Raw genomic sequence first — 20,741 nt, forward strand, 5'->3', positions numbered from 1 at the left:
AAATATACACTGCACATTCATAACCACCGAGTGAAAAAGCATTTTTACTCTCACGTGATAACCTTGTTATAAATCTGAGCTGTTCAACCTGTGGAATACTAATCATAGGAACTGCAAAAGCAGCATTTATCATTACATAGAAAATGCTGAATACAAAAGCACAATGGAAGAACAGTATACTGAAATTATATTTTTAATGCACAGGCGTTGCATATCACTTCATCAGAACTGGAATACAGGGGAAAGTAAAAAAATTCTGGTTACAAGTTATTTCTTTGCTGTACATACGCATATATCACGGCCATTAAATAGCAAAAAGCATGATTACGAAGACTGCTATACATCATTTTTATCACAAGGTGGTGCAAGTGACCTACAAACACATTCACTTTTCAAAACTGACAATACCTTGCTTTGTCACCCTCAAGCTAATAAGGCATTTTTTACACGTAAAAGTAAACAAAAAAAATGGCGAAACACAGTAACTCCCCTCCCCCTTGACTCACAATCTGCTGCATTCCTTGACTCAGAATATTGCTTCGGCTTAACTTGAAAGTTTCCAAATTTTTCAACAGGCATTAGCTGTACACCTCTAAGAGAAGTTATACCTGGAAAATGGATCTTGCTGCTGTGATGTGTGAAACACTTGTCTTTTACGTAAAATAGAGCACATTGAGAAGCAGGTTTCATTGATATATTATTTAATTCCCTAATCTTGAGGAACATGAGGGTACTTTACCAATATCTGATAATGAATTCTTTACTGTAGAAACTCAGAATTAACGTATACAATACAGACAGAACAAAGAATTTTCTATGCAGCAGATATTTACTACAGTAACACCTATTAACACAGTTAAATGCATTTAAATGCACTTCCACAGCAACTTAGAACAGAATTGGTAACAGAACTCAGATGCAGCATTATATTTTTTGGCAGAGAGCTCAGAGGAACTTCAGTAGTATCCAGTACTCCTATCAGTAGTACTCATCCACTCCAATGAATCTAGACAAAGCATTACTACTGCATCTCTGTACATGGAGCATGTAGCTCTGAAACAGTTTCCTGTTCCAAGATCATACGGTATCAATTTGCAGCAGTGCACTTACGTTCATTATAACTACTTCCATGTTCTGCAGTTTTTGTGTTGCATATCTGGCATGACACTTCATCATAATTCATGTATAAAGTAGCAACACATACGCACTACACTGATAAAAAGATGACTGTAGATTTTCATATAACCCCATGAATTAGATTTTCAAAAAGAAGGAGTTTGGCTTAATATGAAACAAAATGTCTTCCTTAGTATTCCACTGCTGAAACTACTTAGGACACCCTTCCACTAAGGAAAATGGAGTGCAGAGTAACATACTCATTTATGACTGACAAGTAGCCAACTGTCTAAAAAACATTTGGTGTGTTTTACAGTATGTGTAAGACAATTTCAATATGCGTATCCTTCATGCATCAATGTTAATGTGAATTCAGATTTCTGACAGGATTACACATGCATGGAGAACACCCCCCACCACACACAGAGCAGTTTCAGCAACTAAAGAGAAGTCACATACTCAGTCACATGCACTATGAGCTGGTGCAATCCTGAGTGCCCAACTATGCTAAATTTAACGTCAGTTCGTTCTGTTCTTACATGTTACCGCTAGACCACGCACAATCAGATTAGTCAGATGTCTAACTCTAACTAACTTCAAATATGAAACTACAAAAACAGTGCTCTAGATGGGCATTTGGGAAGTAACAAATGAGACCTTTACATCCACTTACATTACACACACTAGCAGGTTCAGAAGAGGTCCTCAGCAAGCAGTATGCAACTGGGAGACAAGAAAGCTTCACCTGTCCCCTAAGCAAACACAATATGATTTACACTTCATGTAAATGATGAAGGAAAAACTCAAGCCACGAAAATAAACCAGAAATTTTCTGCCCTAGAGAAACACAGTATGATTATAGGATTAGAGTTTAGAGATTTTCTAACGTCTTCCGACTGGGAAGGAAGAAGGAAGATTTTTTTTTTTTGTAGGCACTTTTCATCAGCAGGCTCATGAAAAAGAAGCATGATTCAAAAATACGACAAAACCAGTATAGGTAGCACTTCCAAGAACTGCATTTGTTTCAAAATATGCAGTTATAAATCAAATAAAACTTCTTAACTAAAAAGTGAATTCCCATGTCACAAAAAGCACTTTAAAGATCAACAGTCATGACTCTTTTGGGGAGAATGCAAAACCAAAACAACCCCCCAAACAACATAAAATCTGGAGTTCCCATTTTCCAGCTCAGTACACACCGAAACACATCTTACCTTACAGCCTTTATAGTAGTAGCCTCAAAGGCCAATACTATTCTTCTGAGATGTTAGAGGCTTACCTTAACTCACCCTACTTATTCCTGTACTACCATAAGAGAATGCATACTATAAAGGAATATATACTTTAGTGACTTGTTTGGCTCACGTTCACACTGCCATAAATCCCTGGCATTGGCCAAAGGCACTGAAGTGGCAAACATGAAGTAGGCATGCAAGGAGGGCCTTTACGCTCTGTTCTGGCACTTTGTATAACTACCAAAGTCCTATGACAAAATTGTAATGGTGGCTTCATAAGACACAGAAGCCTGAAATATTCCAGATTTTTTGAAGCACATACAAAATTTTGTCTGCTTGTTGGGGATGTACCTTCTTTTTCATTTCAGACTGGTTTTATGATCACCAAGAAACTGCAGTCCTGGGTGCCAATCCCCACAAAAGTAACTGAACACTCCCGCTGACTATATTTATCAAACACGCAGCTCTTCCACTTCCAGCCATTCTCCCCCTTCTCTATACATATTCAACCTTTTTTCTACTCTTATTTTTCAAAATAAAATGCACCCATGTAAGCCCTATCTCTCATATCAACATCAAATATTAACACAATTACAGTTTTGACCCTTAAAAGGCACACTTGGCAAAGTGATTCGCAGGCAAAAGCTAACAGATTACCATACAGAGGTGTGCGTATACATGTATACAGAAGTATCTCAAGAACCAAGGTCTGCAGATACAGGAATTAAAGCAAGCACAAAGTCTCAGCTCCCCTGCTCAGCCATTCACTTTGCAGCAGGATTCTTAGGAGGTTGCAGTTTGTAGGTGCTGAAGTAGTTCACCACTTGCTGAGGGACTTCTGCCAGGACACACTGCGCCAGAGCTTCTTTTGGAGACTTACAAAAAAAGAACACCAAATTTCAGTTTCCACCAGCTGTTAATGGAGATCCTAAGATGGGTAAGCAGCATGTCCTCTATTAAGCCAATTTGAAGTCTGATATTTTACAGAGAACTGTACATGGTGCCCTTACGGGACAGATGGAAGCTTCCCTGACATCTTTGCCTTCTGGCTCCCATTACCATGAACCAGCTGGCTGCCCTGTCCCACTGAAGTAATTGAAGCGGGGTGTGCAAAGGGCTGCCATATCTGAAGATACCTTTTTGTCGTATGAAATACACACACATGCACACAGACTGTAGGCATCAAACTTCCACTACCTGCTTAAGGTATCTGCTTCAGGGGCTTCTCTAATCATCTGCAAACTTTTGCAACAACTCGAACCACAGTGACCATATTGCTACACAGCAGCTCTTACAGGCATACTGTTCTTACTGTAAGATTAAGTATCCATGGGGAAAAACAGCATCCCTTTTTCTAGGAAATGAAAACTTCTGAATATATAATTTTATACTGAATATTGACCCTAGTTTATCTACATTCAAGTGCATTATTCAGTACACACATTCTATATTGATTTTGCTCCCCTTCTCCTTTCAATTTGCTTGAGTTGCTCTGAGATTAAACAAAGAACTTGTATGAAAAGTAAAAAATAAAAATACAAAGACAAAATAAGAAGGTATTAGGAGGATTATTAACAGGGTTAATATTAGGAAACAACACAAAATTACAACATATTAGGATGGAAATAAAAATATTGATCTCATCTTCCCCATCCTGAGGACATTTTGTTGTTTGGTTTTTTTAAATCAACTTTTTTAAATGATGAGACATTTAAAAGACAGACTATATTAGCCTGTGCATATTTTATTGCATTGTACAGTAAAAAAACCTCAGGACTCCATTCTTTCACTGCCTATTTTTTTGGTATATTTGCTTTAATGAAAATAAAAACTATCACCACTACTGTGATGACACTCGAGTTCTACTGTTTACAACCTCAGTGATTTAGCTTTGAATATTAAGATTGCACATAAAATGTGAGACTAAACCACATTTACAAATGGGCATCCACAATAAAAAACACTTTACTATAAGAACAAAACCACACTAAGTTCTTCCTCCCAAACGAAAAACACACCCATTTGTTTAACCAAGTCTGAGGAAGGTTTACAAAGGTCATTCCCCTGTGTGGAACTGTCAGAAATGCAGCGCTGAAACCAGAAATTCAGGTGTTTTTAAACATGCATCAGCTCACCTAATGGAAATTCCACAGAATTTTGAAGTCTTCTGTCCTTTTTTTTATTTTTTTTTTTTCCATTCAATAAAGACTTAGACCAGACCAGAGTTAATTTCAGAGACACTGAAAAAGCTTAGGACTATATGTGGGATATCCTAGCAAACTCAGCATAGCTCCACAACATTTATTAAGTATACCATTAAGATTACTTACATTTTGGAACTTTCTGAATGGCACAAACTGGACAATGTCTCTGACAGCTGGTTCTCCTGATGAGGACCTAAGAACTCCATTGTCACCATCAAGAAACTCCATAGCATCAAAGTCTGCTCCTCCAACACCAACAATGATAATGGACATTGGCAATTTCGAAGCATTAACTATGGCAGTTCGCGTTTGATCAAGGTCTGTTATCACACCATCCGTTATGATCAGAAGTATAAAGTATTGCTGTCAAATCAATAAACACTGTGTTATGACAAAGAAATAGAAAATATGCGGGCATGTACACTTATAAAAATGCACATACAGATTACATACTCTTGTCACTGTGAGCATGTATCAATGCACTCACTGAATTTTACAATCAAAGTTGTGGTCAGGCTTCACCTGTACAGTCTGAAGAAATTTATAAGGACAACATAATCAATCTTTTAAAAGTAGTCATCTTTAAATAGCCACCTCCAAAGCATCACACTTCTCCTCCTCTCCAAAATCCCCAGACAAGCCAACAGGTAAACCTATCTTCTAAGTATTTGTCTTCGGATAGACGGCAGCTTACTGAGGGTTTGGACAGATAATACCTGTAAAGCTTGTATTTGTTTCCTTTCTGGTCTATGAGTACCTTTATGAAATGCTACCTTTCGCTTCATTCAGTTAAGAAGAGATGAGCAAAAGAGTACCACCAAGGGTAATGGAACAGGCCTTCATTTTTCCAGTGTACCCCTAAAATCCTATATATAGATTAAAACACACCTTTTTGTACTGTAAAAAAGCATGCCTGCTTTCAAATTCCTTTAATCGTGTTTTCTAGCTGCTTTATGAAGTTATTTACCAAGGCATCTGAGGCCACCTTGCAGTACTTCAGTAATTATTCAAGTATCACTTAAGTTGCTTCCATTATATTGCCAGGCCTTCTAAAAGTTGGCATCTTAGCCTCTGTTCTGGACTGAAGTACCAAGAAAAAGCTAGAAGTACAAAGCTCAGAAACTAACAAACATTTTTTGAACTTCTGGTCCTCCCTCACTTGGTTCACTTCAGATGACTAATGGGCAGCAAAAATTCAAGTTCCAAAGGCACTCCCAGTATTCTCAGAAGTCATCTTCTTCAGTACCTTGCTTCCCATCTTCCTTTATCGGCCTCCAGAGTAATTGGTTTTCCCTTATCTCCTGTATTCAGGTACCACCTTTTCTCATTACTTCCCACCACTCTATTCCCCCACTCCAGCACGAATGTCTACAAAGCAGCCATGATGAAAGAAGGTTATGACCAGCAGCATGACAGCACATCACATTGGATTTATTTCTCTCTTCTCATGCTTCCTCCATTATCAGAAAAAACCCAACAGCAAAACCAAAAGACCGCCCAAAATATCTACAATATGTATTAAATGGCAAAGCAGCAAAATTTCAGTATATCCTTTCAGGCAGAAAAAAATAAATCTCTTGCTAGGCATACTGCACTCTCAGTAAAAAGAAAGAAAAAAGTACAAGAGGTTTAACTGCTTTCCTAATATATATAGACAATAGTTACTACTGAAAGACTACCAAGGCAAAACCTTATAAATCTCTTGCACATGAAAATTCATAGCTCTTTTCCAAATTGGTTTCCACAAGTACTTTCATATGCAAAACCAGCTGATTTTATCTTCTCATTTTACATGACGACTGAGATACCAGTATTTGCCATCATCAATTATTTAGGATATATATGGCTTCAGATTTGCTGAATTTGCATGGATTGCAATGATTTGATACTCAAGACTCGCTCTTCAGACTTCCTTTCTTAATATGGCCAACAAGTCATGCATACAATTTTAATAGGGAGGAGGGCACAGCACATAGAGTTCCTAAAGCTTTATAGTGTGGACAGTTAATTATCTATATTGGTACCTAGGTGTTGAGAGCTATAACCTCTATTTCTTCATCATGTTACCTAATTCTCTCTCTCAGCTATCTGATATGAAACAAGATCTAGTGGATTTTTTGCAGCTGAGTTTAATTACTTTCCTATACACAAAGGCTTTAACACCTGTCTAGCACTGCAAGAGCTTTCAAGACACCATAGAGGTGCCATGTATTTTTAAGTTGATATTTCAGCTCTGAAGAGTTTATTTAGTTTATTTAGGAGAGAATGTGTACAAGCTGTAAAAATTAGCTTTTATTTTGTTTTAAGGGTACTAAACACCAATTCACAAGGTAAATGGCCAGCTGTTGAAACAAGTACACTTACAGGCTTAAAAGACATAAATTGTATTTATAAACTAGAAAGGAAAAAAAAAAGAAAAATACACACACTGCCATAAAGAACTTACAGATGCTGTTTGCTGTTGTGTAGCTGCGGTAGCAAATCTTGCCACATGATTTATAATCGGAGAAAAATTTGTTGGTCCATATAATTTCACTTGAGGAAGACAAGCCCGATATGCATCAACAATGCCTTGGATTCCTAGAGAACACAAGTAGTTCATATCAACTTTTTCATAATAGAATTAGGATAATTTGAAGCACTCCATCTTCCTAAAACACTGTATATATCAGTTATTTAAAGTGTTAATGCAAAGATTTAAAATGAACCATGATGAAAAAAATTAAGTGATTCACGAGCAATGGAGGCCTTCAGCTTGACCAATGCTTAATGCACATGTTTAACATGCTTGGCTTTATGTGAACAGAAAGGCCAAATACCGTACGCTCAAGTGCATATAAGTAAATTGTAGCAGTTCTCTTCTCCTGGTAGCTTGTGGTAGTTAGTAGTGTGATCAGAGAGGCCTTGTTGCACAGGCACTAGCAGCATCATACTCAAACCAGACAACTCCATGCCAGCAGTGAAGTAGAATGAAGTGGCTTGATCACATGAGAGAACTGTTCCAGCTTACCTGTACTGTACCCTAACTGTTTAAAACACTACTTCCACGAATCATTACAGAAGACAGACCAAATGCTATTTCTAATAACTAAGAAAACAGTTATAAAATTGTTTCCTGCTACAGGACTAAACTCATCATTTAACTGAACTGCAGAGCATGTTGTTCTACTTTTCAACTGTTTTTATCCCTTCAGCCTAGACGTATTACTCACTAGGTCTGATGTTACTTTTTCAGACTTACCGTGACAAAATGGGTTTGATGGGTTAAAATTTAATGGGAACTCATGTGACACCTGTCAAAACACAAAAGACAGTCAGGTCTGTATATACAATCTCCTCCTGAAGTTAAGTGCTTTTAGTTGTCTTACGTCATGCATTTACAGATTCCATTACCTGAAAGGAAGGAGGAATTTGTGCACCAAATCCAAAGGCTGGAAACATCTTATCTCTAAAAAATAAGTTTTAATGAAAATGAAGTGAGTGCCTTTCCTTAAAAGCTGCCATAGTTAAGTAAGTTTAGCCAATCAGTGCTGCTTTTGATCATTAAAAATGCTATACATTAAGCATTATGAGGCAAAATTAAATGGAAGCTCCCCCCTGTAATTGTTCCTAGGGCCAAAACCAGCCTTTAACACCAAATCAGCAAGAATACAAGCATTTATTTAAACGAGTGTTGCTCTTTACATCACAGATGAAAAGCCTTGCTTGTCTGTCGTAAACACAAGCTTCTGCTTGAGATTATGTGATTGTGCAGTGATTATGAAGTCTTTTTTAGCACTACATTTCAGCTCAGAAGTTTCATTCTCATCTATCTACTGGCACCTTCAACACTGTTTTAGGAAACTCACAAAAATCTATACATATCTAAAAAATTATTTAAATAAAAAGATCTAAAACTTACGTATCGTAATCCTGAATGACCATTCCTACAGACCAAATGGCTGTTAGGTATTCATTAACTCCATTAGGGCTGAGGTAATGCAGAGAGTCTGGAGAGCGAGGGTCTCCATTGGAGCCTGTAAAATCTATCCCCACCTGTCAAATGTAGTATTTATAAGCAAATTGCTGTTATAGGTCAAACTATGTTTCTTATCTCTGGCAAAGCCAAAATAAAAATAATGGAAGAGTTGCAAACAGTAGTTACCAGAACACCTACAAATCTTAACAAGCATGATACTTAAGATGCAAGTTTCTTGGACTATTAACACTTCTTAAAACAGTGCCACTACAAAACCAGCAGAAGCTCTCCATCTCTCACAAGGGCTGAAATCACATTAACCTGTCAGGTTTACATTGTGTTTACTTTCAGTTACCATTCACGCGGCTTTTCAGTAGCTGCTAATTTCATCCTGTGTTTTACCATACACACCTCTTCTCTCAGAAGTACAAGCCAGATACTACAGAGACCTAGAGGTAGCTCTTTCTCTGACCTCAGTGTGTCTTCTCTGTTTTGGCGATGGCAAAATCACAGACTGGTTGGGGTTGGTACAGACCTCTGGAGATCATATAATCCAACCCCCACTAAAGCAGGTTCACCTGAGCAGGCTGCACAGAGTCATGTACAGGCGAGTTCTGAATGTCTCCAGAGAAGGAGACTCCACAGCCTCTCTGGGCAGCCTCTTCCAGTGCTCTGTCACCCTCAAAGTAAAGAACTTCTTCCTCATACTCAGGTGGAACCTCCTGTGCTGCAGTTTGTGCCTGTTGCCCCTTGTCCTGTCGCTGGGCACCACTGAAAAGAGCCCAGCCCTGTCCTCTTGACACTCACCCCTAAAATATTTGTAGACATTGACAAGATCCCCTCTCAGCCTTCTCTTCTCCAGGCTAAACAGGCCCAGCTCCCTCAGCCTTTCCTCACAGGGCCATGCTCCAGTCCCTTAATTGTCTTCGTAGCCCTGCGCTGGGCCCTCCCCAGCAGTTCCCTGTCTCTCTGGAACTGGGGAGCCCAGCACTGGACACAGCGCTCCAGATGGGGCCTCAGCAGGGCAGAGCAGAGGGGGAGGATCACCTTCCTTCACCTGATGGCCACGGTCCTCCTAATGCACCCCAGGATCCCACTGGCCTTCTTGGCCACCAGGGCACACTGCTGGCTCATGGGCACCTTGCTGCCCACCTGCACTCCCAGGTCCTTCTCCGCAGAGCGGCCTTCCAGCAGGCAGCCCCAGCCTGTGCTGGTGCGTGGGGCTGTTCCTCCCCAGGTGCAGGACCCTACACTTGCCTCTGTTGGACTTCATCAGGTCCCTCTTCACCCAACCCTCCAGCCTGCCCAGGTCCCGCTGAATGGCAGCGCAGCCTCCTGGTGTGTCAGCCACTCCTCCCAGTTCTGTACCACCAGCAACTGTGCTGAGGGTGCACTCTGGCCCTTCATCCAGGGCATTGATGGGTGAGTTGAACAGGACTGGACCCAGTACTGACCCTGGGGACCACCGCTGCCTCCTCCAGCTGGGCTCTGCACCACTGATCACAACCCTCTGAGCTCTGCCATTCAGCCAGGTCTCAATCCACCTCACTGCCCGCTCATTTAGTGCACAGTGCCTGAGCTACCTATGAGGATGTTATGGGAGATAAGTGTCAAATGCCTTGCTGCGGTTAAGGTAGACAACACTCACTGCTCTCCTCTCATCTACCCAGCCAGTCATTCCATCATAGAAGACTATCAGGTAGGTCAGACATGATTTCCCCTTGGTGAATCCATGTGGACTGTTTCTGATGACCTTCTTTTCCTCCACATGCTTTGAGATGGCCACCAAGATGAGTTTTCCAGGGATGGACGTGAGGCTGACCAGCCTATAGTTTCCTGGGTCCTCTTTCTTGCATTTTTTTAAGAGGGGAGTGACACATGCTTTCCTCCAGTCCTCAGGAGCAAGAAGGTTTCCCAAGAGGGGTGCAAGAAGATCCACCATAGCCACACACATCCTTGAAGTGTTTGGCCTTCTGGTTCTCATCTTGGGAGGCTGCTAAAGAACATTTCTCACTGCTCTGGTTGGCCTGGCCCCAGTTGGTTGCAATGGTGTGAGCATTGCTGCTTTGGACCCTGCCACTCAAGTCCTTCAGTTTAAAGCCCACCTCACCAAGTTGGCCAGCCTGCTGCCAAAGATTCTCTTGCCTTTTCTGAACAGGTGGATCCCACCCCTTCCTAACAGGCTACAGTCAAAGAATGTCCCATAATGAGGCATATTACCAGGGTGAAGACATCTTCCTGTTATGTGCTGCATTTGGTTCATGAATTATAGAACTTAAGGGTCCTAACCCATATGATGGCTTCTGTATGTTATTTTGATTAAGTAAAGAGCCTTGAAAACCACCATCAAGGACAAAAGCGATCTGTGGTCAGAGGAAGGAAGAGAGGAAAAAAAAGCAAAAAGAGGAAAAAAGCCCTTATGAAAAGGAAACTTGAAGTAAATCAGAGAACTGTAAATATCTCCTCCATCCCCATTCAGACAGCTCAACGAGCTCCGAACGAACATAACTACAGGTTCAGAACTTTGTCCCATGAGTAAAGCAAGTATTTTTTTTCTAAACAGACTAGATGGACTCTTGACAAAACATCTTCCCCCTTCCATGCTATAAAACAAAAAAACCAAAAAACCAAAAAAACAACAATCGAATGAAAAGCACAGATGATCAACTATATACTTCAGTTTGTGCTAAAACTCAAAAGCTAATTTATATAAATGATTTAACTTACTGTGAAGTTCAGCTGACACCCACCCATGATATAATCAAGGAATGTGCATTCTACTACGATCTAAAAATAGAAGTTAAAGATAGAAATTACATTTTTTTTAAATGGGAGAAAAAAAAAAAAAGGTATTATTGCAGCAACATCTGAGGTTCCAAGTTTATTATCTTTACTCATGCAAAGCACTACTTTCACTGTCTAGATATCCCACCCACTGCAGTGAGGATATGTACAGCGTGTGCCATCACACACTCAGTGCACCAGAATCAGGCCTTTTACAAAATTACAGGCATATAACAAATCAGCTCCAAAAGCTGATTTTCATTTATAGAACAACCTATTATGACAGACTTACCAGACTTTAATTCACCATAAAATGGTGAGTTGGGAAATGCAGTGGTTCAGGAATGGCCTTATAAATTGGTAAGCAACCTTTGCCATATAGATGGCATCTTCAAGAGAAAGTGAGGGGACAGGGGCGGATGGACACACGATTCAGCTGTCAATCTGTCTCCTTATATGAGTCACAGCCATTAAATATTTACTGTGCCTGGAACTTACCGACATTTTGAAGTTTCTTACAGTTTGAGGGTGAAGGTATATTAGATGACAGTTGTTTTGCCTGAACACTTAAAACCAGTCATACCAGAACACATTACTGACCTCACAGTGCTTAACGCTCACAATGCCCGAGTTTTTATAGCTTTTTTTCTTCTGTCTTTTCTTTTCATTGATACACTCAAATTCAACCTGCATGAAAACAAACAAATCCAACCAAAGCACTATAAATATAACTTATGCAACAAATTTTAAAATTCTTTATTCTAGGACTCATACTTTGGGCTGGTATTAAAAATACAACATATTTCACTACCAAGCAAAATTAAACCCTGCCTGTCCAAAATCAGCAAGAAAAATAACCATTATTGCAACAGTAATCTCTAACCCAAAAGCTTACAAATACGTTTGTTTAGACAACTGTATTTCAAACAGACAAATTTTGTATCATTTTCCCTTTGAGGATTCTGCTAACAACCTTCTTTTTGGTAAAGACATGGCGATTCAGGCAAAGCATTACTGTTTCCAGCAGCTGTGGTAGTAACATACAAAATAAGAGGTAAATGCTTAAGCTTTCCAAATTCAATTGTTGAGGCTTCATCAACTAACCCAAAAGTTTAACCTCCAAGTGCAATCAGCAGCTAGCCAGGTTAAGCAGCTCCTGCCATCATACAGGCATGGCACAATGCAGCATGTCTGGTGTATAAATAGTCTGAGGAGGTATTCCAGACACGCCTTCTGGCTCAGTGTCAGAAACGGGTTCCACTGCTTTGGTTTAAATTAATCTCAAATGAAAAAAATGCACCAACAAGGTCAGCACCTGAAAAGTCGACATGCTTCTTGTTTTACTTTCATTTTTTTTTGGAAATTTCACCACCAGCATCACTGCTATTTCATGAAAATTGTCTTTCAGGGACTTGTTTTTGTACTGTATCAGTTCGTTAGGTACTCACTAATAACAGCCACAAGATACATAACATTTACAATCTTTCAACTGCATTTCATAATCCTCCAACCAGAGCTCACTAACAGCATGCTTGGGTGAAAGATACACCTGGTGGTGGTGGTGGTGGTAGGTAAATAAAAAAGAATCAAAAATTCTCCACAAAATGAAAATCACCCATTCCCTTCAGTCACACAAGATCAGCTTTCTCAGCAACTGAGGATACAGTCACACCGATGCTCGCCTCAAATAAACTTGAATGTTATGCCTAATCTCCCACAGGTGCAGCCAATGTCAGAACTGTGGGAGTAACAAAAATAAAGTCAAATTCTAACGTGCACCAGAAATCTTTCACAGATGTTATCAAATTAATCAGATCATGCAGAATTAGAGATTATTTCCTTTTAAAGGTAGAAGAAACCTGGAGCACGTTATTTATGTTGTCTCTTATCTTTGCTTCATCCTACTGACACAGCAATAAGGTCCTTAGAGCAGGCAGAACAACAGTTCTCACGAAAACAAATGTCTTAAAGCACTTCCAAAACCAGCACAGGCAGATTACAACTTAAAATACCTTCCCTTTAAATTAAGAAGAGACGGCCACTATTACGCTACTAGGGGCGCAATGAATATAGATACTTAGACTCTGAAGAAGCCTTTACGCAACACAATGCTGCACAGGAACTCACAATCACAGCCCTTACAGAAAATATGTGCTTGAAAAAGTGAACATACAAACTTGCTAGGTTTGTTTAATTTACAATACTACTCTACAACAAAAGTGCAAGTTTAAAAAAAAACAACCAAAAAAAACCCCCATCCTGTCAAAGGATTTGTAAAATCTTCATTAAAAAAAGCAGAAAAAGTAATTTTATTAAATCCTCCTGCTCCCGATTTATTTTTCGCACTTTAATTACAACAATAAGAAGGACCAATGTCAGAATTGAAAGCTAAACTGGTACCATCTGGCTGCTGAAAATCTAGAAAAAATGAGAAAAACACCTAAGAGCTCCAACTGGGCAGCATATGAATTATATGCACAGGGTACAAGTCCAAAATTCCTTACAAACAATATAAAACCTTGAGGCATTAAGCTGAACCATGCATAATTCAAAACAAATTCAGAAGGAGCTATCTAAAAGAAAAGCATGGTTGGGCACAAAGCAGCAATCAAAAAAACAACTATCATCAAGCTTGACTTCACATTCAACAGCTCTGAAGAATTAAGTACAAACGCAACACTCAAGGTGTTAGAAAAGTACAAGCAGGTGCTCTTGTATATACATATCACACTATTATTAATGTAGGAGCAGATCTGCAGGTTTTACAGAATTAAAGGAAAAGATGGTAAAATATTTTGGTAACATACTAGTCCACAAAATGAATACTTTTTATGTTACGGTTGCTATGCTAACTTTCTTCTTCTAAATGTAAACCTTGTCTAATGAAAGGTTTGCAAACTTACAGTTCATTAGAACTTAAATGGCAATTTCACTTTAAAGCCACCGAAGTAACACACTCACTTGCTTTTTTGTGCAGTGGCATAAATGTTGAATTTTTTCAGTCACTAAAGCCTGCATGAGAATCGGTAAGTGCCATACCTGAAATAAAGGACTGAGTAAAACTTGGAAAAAATGTTACAAGCTTTGGTCTTTTAACTGCAGTAAAATTTGTACTGCATTCTGCCTTTTAACACTCTCAATTTTTGGATTTCTGTATTTTTATGATCTATAAAATTCATTCGTGCTGATGGTTGGTTATTTAGATATGTACTAATAAAACCTGTAACCAAGACACTAATGCTAGGAAAGTGGATGCATAATGTCAGTGCTGAGTCAGCATCAACTACAGTAACATTGTTAAGGTGTAGCCTAACACAAGTTCAACATCTGCAAATCAAGTGGCAGAAGTTTTGCTCCAAAATGAGTAAAAAAGCCACACAGGCAGCTTAGGCGATGCAAGACTTACAGGTGAGGACCGAGTTGCTTCCTTCAGCTTTGACATTGTAGTTTGAAAACTTCCTATGAGATCATGAGACCCATCATTATCATAGTCATAGCACTCAACCTGAAATGAAGCATTATTCAGTGTTAGTAACAGAAATGGCTCTACAAAAGCAATAAACACTGCAATGACATTTCTAGTTCAGGCAAACCCAAAGGTCCAAACCATTCCTTAATCTTTTGTATCACGGAGCTTTTCTCGCAGTGCAGTCTTAGAATTGCATCTAAAAACTAAGGATTAAGATTGGGTAAAAGCCAATATACCTGGTTTGAGATCAGATCTTCCACTGAAGTGAAGGAGAGACGAGAATACTACACAGTGTCAGGTCTCACATGAGCAAGCACATCAAGTATGTTGAACTATGTTTTGGGAGTGAGGGTGTATTGGGAAGCACAGGAAAACAATGCAGGTTTTTTTACTGTCATGAAGGATTAAAGAGGCTTAGTTTTGCAGAGGTACCGAGGAAATTTTATTATCTTTGAGCATTCCTCTAAAAATTTAGTAAATCACTTATTCAGTGATCACAAGATTACAAGTTTAATTATCACTTTTATATTACTTTATTAATCTTCAATGTAAATAATTTTTAAGCATATGAAGGTTTAGCTCTAAATCTAGAAATAAGAATTGATTGCTTTTATTATTTTTTTTTATTTTTAAGATTAGCAAATTTAAACAGTCATTATGATTGACACCATGGATCTGAATATCAACTAGCATTAAACCAAGAACACAAGGAAAAAGGGATTTTCTAATCAGGGGTCCTCAAACTATGGCCCACGGGCCAGATACGGCCCCCCAGGGTCCTCAATCCGGCCCCTGGTATTTACAGAACCTCCCACCGGGGGTTGGGGGGGAAACCAAGCAGCTGCAGATGACTGCCTGCCACTGCATCCACGCGCCGGCCCCCTGGTTAAAAAGTTTGAGGACTCCTGTTCTAAGTTTTACTATTCAATCAACTCCTCTTTTAACATCCCAACCCACCGAAGAAGGCAGCAGAAGCAAAAAATACCTTTTTTCCTCTTTGAAAACCTATCAGTTTGAGTGTGCATAATTTTACCACTGTTACTTTATTCCTATGGTGTCCCCAATTTTTGTTTTTTAAAAGCTCAGCTTCCGAATGTGACTCAACTGCCTTTCTAGAGAAAAAGCTGGGTATTCAGCTATAATAGCATATGCTAATTCCATCCACTTCTGATACTCTATTTCAGATTAGCAACAGACATGCTAGCTAACTTAATCAAATCACAGAAAAAAAATCAAAATAATATTGATAAATCAAATTTATAATAAAATAAAAATAATAAAAATATTAATAATTCCAAATATTCCTATTATTTGGAATCAAAACATAAACCTCAAGAAAACCTTTTCCGAATATATATGGCTTAAAGTAAACAGCTATTTTAATGTTTGTCTTTCCAGACTGAAAACTTGTACATTATATTTAAGAAACAATTTAGATATTTACTTGGCCACTTCATTTAGGAATAATAAAGTAAAACAAACAACTTCAACATACACTTGAGCTTCAGAGAGGAATCAGCTTTCTGAAAACAAACAGTAATGTTGAAGTACAAAATATGATGTGCAGATTGAAACTTCTACACTGTGCAGAACACGTCTCTATGTTGTGGTCTGCACTACCCCTACAACACTTGGAATGCACTGATAAATAAAATGCATGCACATGCACTGAATAGCAACTTAAATCTCTTACAAGCAGCCACAGAATCAAGACTAATGTTCATGGCCAATGCTATGTAAATTGTTTTGAATGCCATAAATTAAGCCAATCAAATACTCAGCCAAGTGCTTCAGTACCTGAAATTTAAACTGAAGACATTTCCTGAGCCAAGAGTTACGGTACCTGTTCACAGTTAGCACAGTTATTTCTTGTTCCTTTTAAAGGGATCAAAGTTTGTCTTGCTTGATATACTCGACCCATCTAAGCCAATTTTCAATACTTATTCCAGACAAGACAGAAATATTTGGTTTGTTCCACGTATGCTCTTCTGGACACACAACAGCACTAGGGAACCATGTAATAAAACTGCATATATGATTTCCCCAGCAGAACTAGGCATGCTTGCTCCAGATGAAAGGCTTGCATTTTCAACACAGGAAAAACTTCACTGACTGCAAACACGCTCACATGGAATAAAGCAACAAATCCAAAAGATAAATAATCGACTTGGTTTGTGCATTGCTGGGGACACACAAACTAAGCCATTACATAGGTGAAAAGCCACTCATTATGGAAAAGTTGGTGGTTTTACTTACTATGACAAATAGCCCATTACGTATGCAATTGTACGCATATGAAAGTGTTAAAAGTATTGTTTAATCCTTCAACATTCTAATACAACTCCATCTGCATATTAATGTTTGAAGTGACAGCTCCCAGATTTCTAAGTTAAGACATAATCCTACTGTCTGTCTGCAAGTCCGTAACAATGCCAAGTAAGATCTACTTCCTCTGGAAATAAACGTACATTTCTCAGGCAAGTTTCCAAAGAACGAACTTTATTAAAATAACGACAGAGATGAGAATAACTTCATTTTAACAGATATATTTCAATCAATAGTCTATAGTTCTAATAGGGCTGTTTAATGAAAGAGAGAAATGTATTTATAGTATACGGATATCTAAGAGCTGCCACAGCTACTCTGGGGAAAAGGGAAGCAGAAAGAAATGAAAAGGAAAAAAAACCACAGGAGCAGTAAGGGAAGCAGGTTCTGGGCTTGTAAAATTGTTCATTAGTCTGCTATATAATTATGTATTTAAATCTGTAGAGGTGCTTGTAACACCCAGATGCCTGTGGCTGTTAAACATTTTCCAGGGCTGCCTAAAGTTGTATGGCTAATACCTGTCACATGCTGATCATGCTCTCATTTTTCCTTCCGAGAAGAATGGCCAGTAGGGTGCTTTGTTTCATTTAGGCTTTCCTCGCCCCGCCCCCCAAATGCTAAAATATCATGCTTCTAACATGTTCAAAATAGCTAATAAATGGCATTTTGATTGGTTGTTTAGCTTCAATCCTACCCCTAAAGGGAATTCCTGAAGAAAAGCATTCAGAAATTAAACATAATTTATTCAATATAAGATTTGAAGATAGAATGAGTTAAAGACCAGTTCTGGTAGAACTACCACTTCACAAGTTTGGTGGACTTTGACAGAAAGTTCAGTTTTATCAAAGGAGAAAAATTAGCTACATCTGCTATCCAGAAGATACACCTGGTCCACATCTGTTAGATAGCATGTTAAGTGTAATTAATTGTATCAGGTAGGTATATTAAGATTTTCATCAGTGTTACCTGTTGCACAAATAAAAGTATTACAAGATCCATAACATAGAACAAAACATATTAAAGCCTTAACCACACATCTTTCACTATGCAGTATCTTAACACAACAAATATTGGCTGATGCAACACTAAAACTGTATGGTTCAAGTAAGTCACTGAATGGACATTTCAAAGCTCCTGGTTTCCCAGACTTTCAAAGACCAACTTCTATCAGATAATGTATCACAAATGTGAGACTGTTTTTTCTTCCTAAAACATGCAGGTATCTCTGTGATTTTCAAATAAGAATAACAAATCTAACATTTTCAATCAAAACAAGGCAATAACTAGAACAACATATCTTCCATTTATTACATATTCAATTTTTTTAATGCATTAGTTCATGCATTTCATATACATTACCTTGATTGACTTATCCATGTCACTGTAACACAGAGAATTGAGAGAGATTTTAAAGGGCCTCCAAACAGGGTTCAGGTTGTTTTTAATAACCTGTTAAAAAAAAAAAAAAAAAGCAAGCTAGAACAGTATGGTTTACAAGGGTGGAAAGTATTCATTGTAATGGGTCACAACTTCATGTCATGATTCTTGTAAGCAAAAGCAGTTGAATAACGCTGCTGTCAATTACCTCCTGCAATCCAAATCCTAACATACAGGATATAAGAAACCTAAACATTCTTAACGTGCAATACCGTTGTCCAAAAGAGATGGTATTTTTCAACTCCGTATTTTTCTAGATTTCACTGTGATCTACTCATTCAGCTACTACACTGCAAAAAAATAAATGTATCTTTACAAAAATATCGATATTGGCTTTTTTAAATAAGCGCACACACATATATACATACACACAAACAAATATAGAAGTGTGACTTACCAAAAAAAACACATGGAAAAAGATTACATTGGAATTTCTGAATACATCAATGCTCTGGAGATTACAGTTTGCTCCAGCTTATATTTATTCCGAAATGCCACTTACAGGAATGTTCTCTCAAGAAGTTAATGGTATAGTAAAGCAGAAACATCGAATGAAGATAAAAGGTCTCTCAAGCTGAACATTAAACTAGTGTTATTTCAGAATAATACTGAAGGATCTTCAGAATCTGTCAGCTAGAAAGTATCTGTAATATACCAAATACATCAAATAATGATCTTGGAAAGCACAAGAAACTACACACAACAAGCAATACTTAATAATACCTAATAATAGTATTGCTTATACTTCCAGCACTGTAGAAGTGCAGAGAAAGAAAGCTGTCTTTTGGAATAACAGCAACATAAAGAGGTTTTTTTAAGTCTTTAACATAAAGAACTAATCCTCCAGCCAGTTCTAGGCTAGAACAGCAAATTTTGGATTCACTACTCAAATGTGTGAAAACCTCATGGAAAAGATACTTTTTATGCAGAATCACCACCTCATGAGAGAAACTGTTTTTACAAATCTGACACAAAAAGGACTGATACTTCTTCAAAATCCATGCTTAAAAATTGGTATTGTCAGCACTTCAAATGCACACAGAACCTCAGCTGTGACTAGGGCCTAAGCTTCTACAGTGAGACATTTTGAACTTACTCCTACCCTGTCAGTTGCTGCCACTGGAACTCTGCACCTCCTCCTGGGTGGAAGGCTGCTACTGCTTAAGCACGTTTTCCCTCACTCAGCATTATTCTTGGCTTGCCCTTGCTATGCAAGCATTCAGGATAGGTACTTTCATTAGTAAGCAGTACATCTAGGTGACACTGACATAAGAACAGCACTGTCACAGGAATGCCCAAGTCCCACTGAAACAAATGTCCCTGTGGGACTATGCAGTACTTTTTCAAAACATCTGTTTTATTCTAGATTGCAGAAGGTTTTTTTAAAAAAGAATCCTTTACAATAGGATGACATAAATCAGAATCGAGTAGGTAGACTTCCTGTTCTATCAGAAAAATCAGTGGAAGACCTGAGGTAATTTCTAACTGGTCTTCATGTCAATTACCAGACCATTCTCTTCTTTCCATAAGGGACTGTACCTCTAGTGCTGTGACATACTGTAAATCAAATAACCTTAATGTCCAGGTTGTTGACCAAAAATATCCTACCTCTGTTCTGTGAACCATCACCCAGTTTCCATCTCCAGTCTGCTTGTGGAATTCCAGATAAGGATCTGACTTTCCAAAAAAGTCCTGTAATTGAAGAACATGTAATTATCCCAGAATAGCCCCTGGCATGAATTCCATTAAATGCTAGTTAAAACACACTTAGATTAACAAAAAGTAAACTAAATGTTCAAGGAAAAAAAGCTTTAGATGAAGAAAAGCAAGTCTGATTATACTACCACCTGTGAAAGAGAGAAAGAAAATGGGGGCATGTCTGTCAATATCAGGTAAAAGTCCTGTAGTGTCCAAATACTGAATACCAGACAGTTCAAGTAGAAGAATACTTACACTAACAAGCACTATGATGCATAGTTAGGAAACTAAGGATTTCATTCAGTTCAAAAAGGTATCATTAAATCGACTAGGAAAAATAACAATATTATTAAGATTTTTAGTTTTGTTTTTAGAAGTTTTTCTAAATACAGTAATTTTAGTTAGCCCCAAAATATTTAACAGATTTTTACACTCCAAGGACACTCTCCCATTTATTTCAGAGCACTAACAGGTAATCATTTATACAGCTGTTCAAACAAATGTATATACTAAAA

General features: G+C 38.2%; 1 protein-coding gene across 2 annotated transcripts in view; it reads right to left on the minus strand.

Moving 5' to 3' along the window:
• Window positions 1-177: 177 nt before the first annotated feature.
• Window positions 178-20,741, minus strand: part of CPNE3 (copine 3) — a 34,344-nt gene continuing 13,780 nt past the window's right edge. For both annotated transcript variants that reach the window (XM_080381866.1, XM_080381867.1), the window contains 11 exons: window positions 20,137-20,220; window positions 18,451-18,540; window positions 14,704-14,802; window positions 11,898-11,984; window positions 11,241-11,300; window positions 8,457-8,590; window positions 7,949-8,003; window positions 7,797-7,848; window positions 7,002-7,135; window positions 4,682-4,918; window positions 178-3,226 (listed from right to left, as the gene is read on the minus strand). In XM_080381866.1, coding sequence (XP_080237992.1) covers window positions 3,116-3,226; window positions 4,682-4,918; window positions 7,002-7,135; window positions 7,797-7,848; window positions 7,949-8,003; window positions 8,457-8,590; window positions 11,241-11,300; window positions 11,898-11,984; window positions 14,704-14,802; window positions 18,451-18,540; window positions 20,137-20,220 — 1,143 coding nt within the window. In that variant the 3' untranslated portion in view covers window positions 178-3,115. The remainder of the gene's footprint in view (window positions 3,227-4,681; window positions 4,919-7,001; window positions 7,136-7,796; window positions 7,849-7,948; window positions 8,004-8,456; window positions 8,591-11,240; window positions 11,301-11,897; window positions 11,985-14,703; window positions 14,803-18,450; window positions 18,541-20,136; window positions 20,221-20,741) is intronic.

This window comes from Falco punctatus, assembly GCF_963210335.1.
Source record: "Falco punctatus genome assembly, chromosome: 3".
NCBI lineage: Eukaryota > Metazoa > Chordata > Aves > Falconiformes > Falconidae > Falco > Falco punctatus.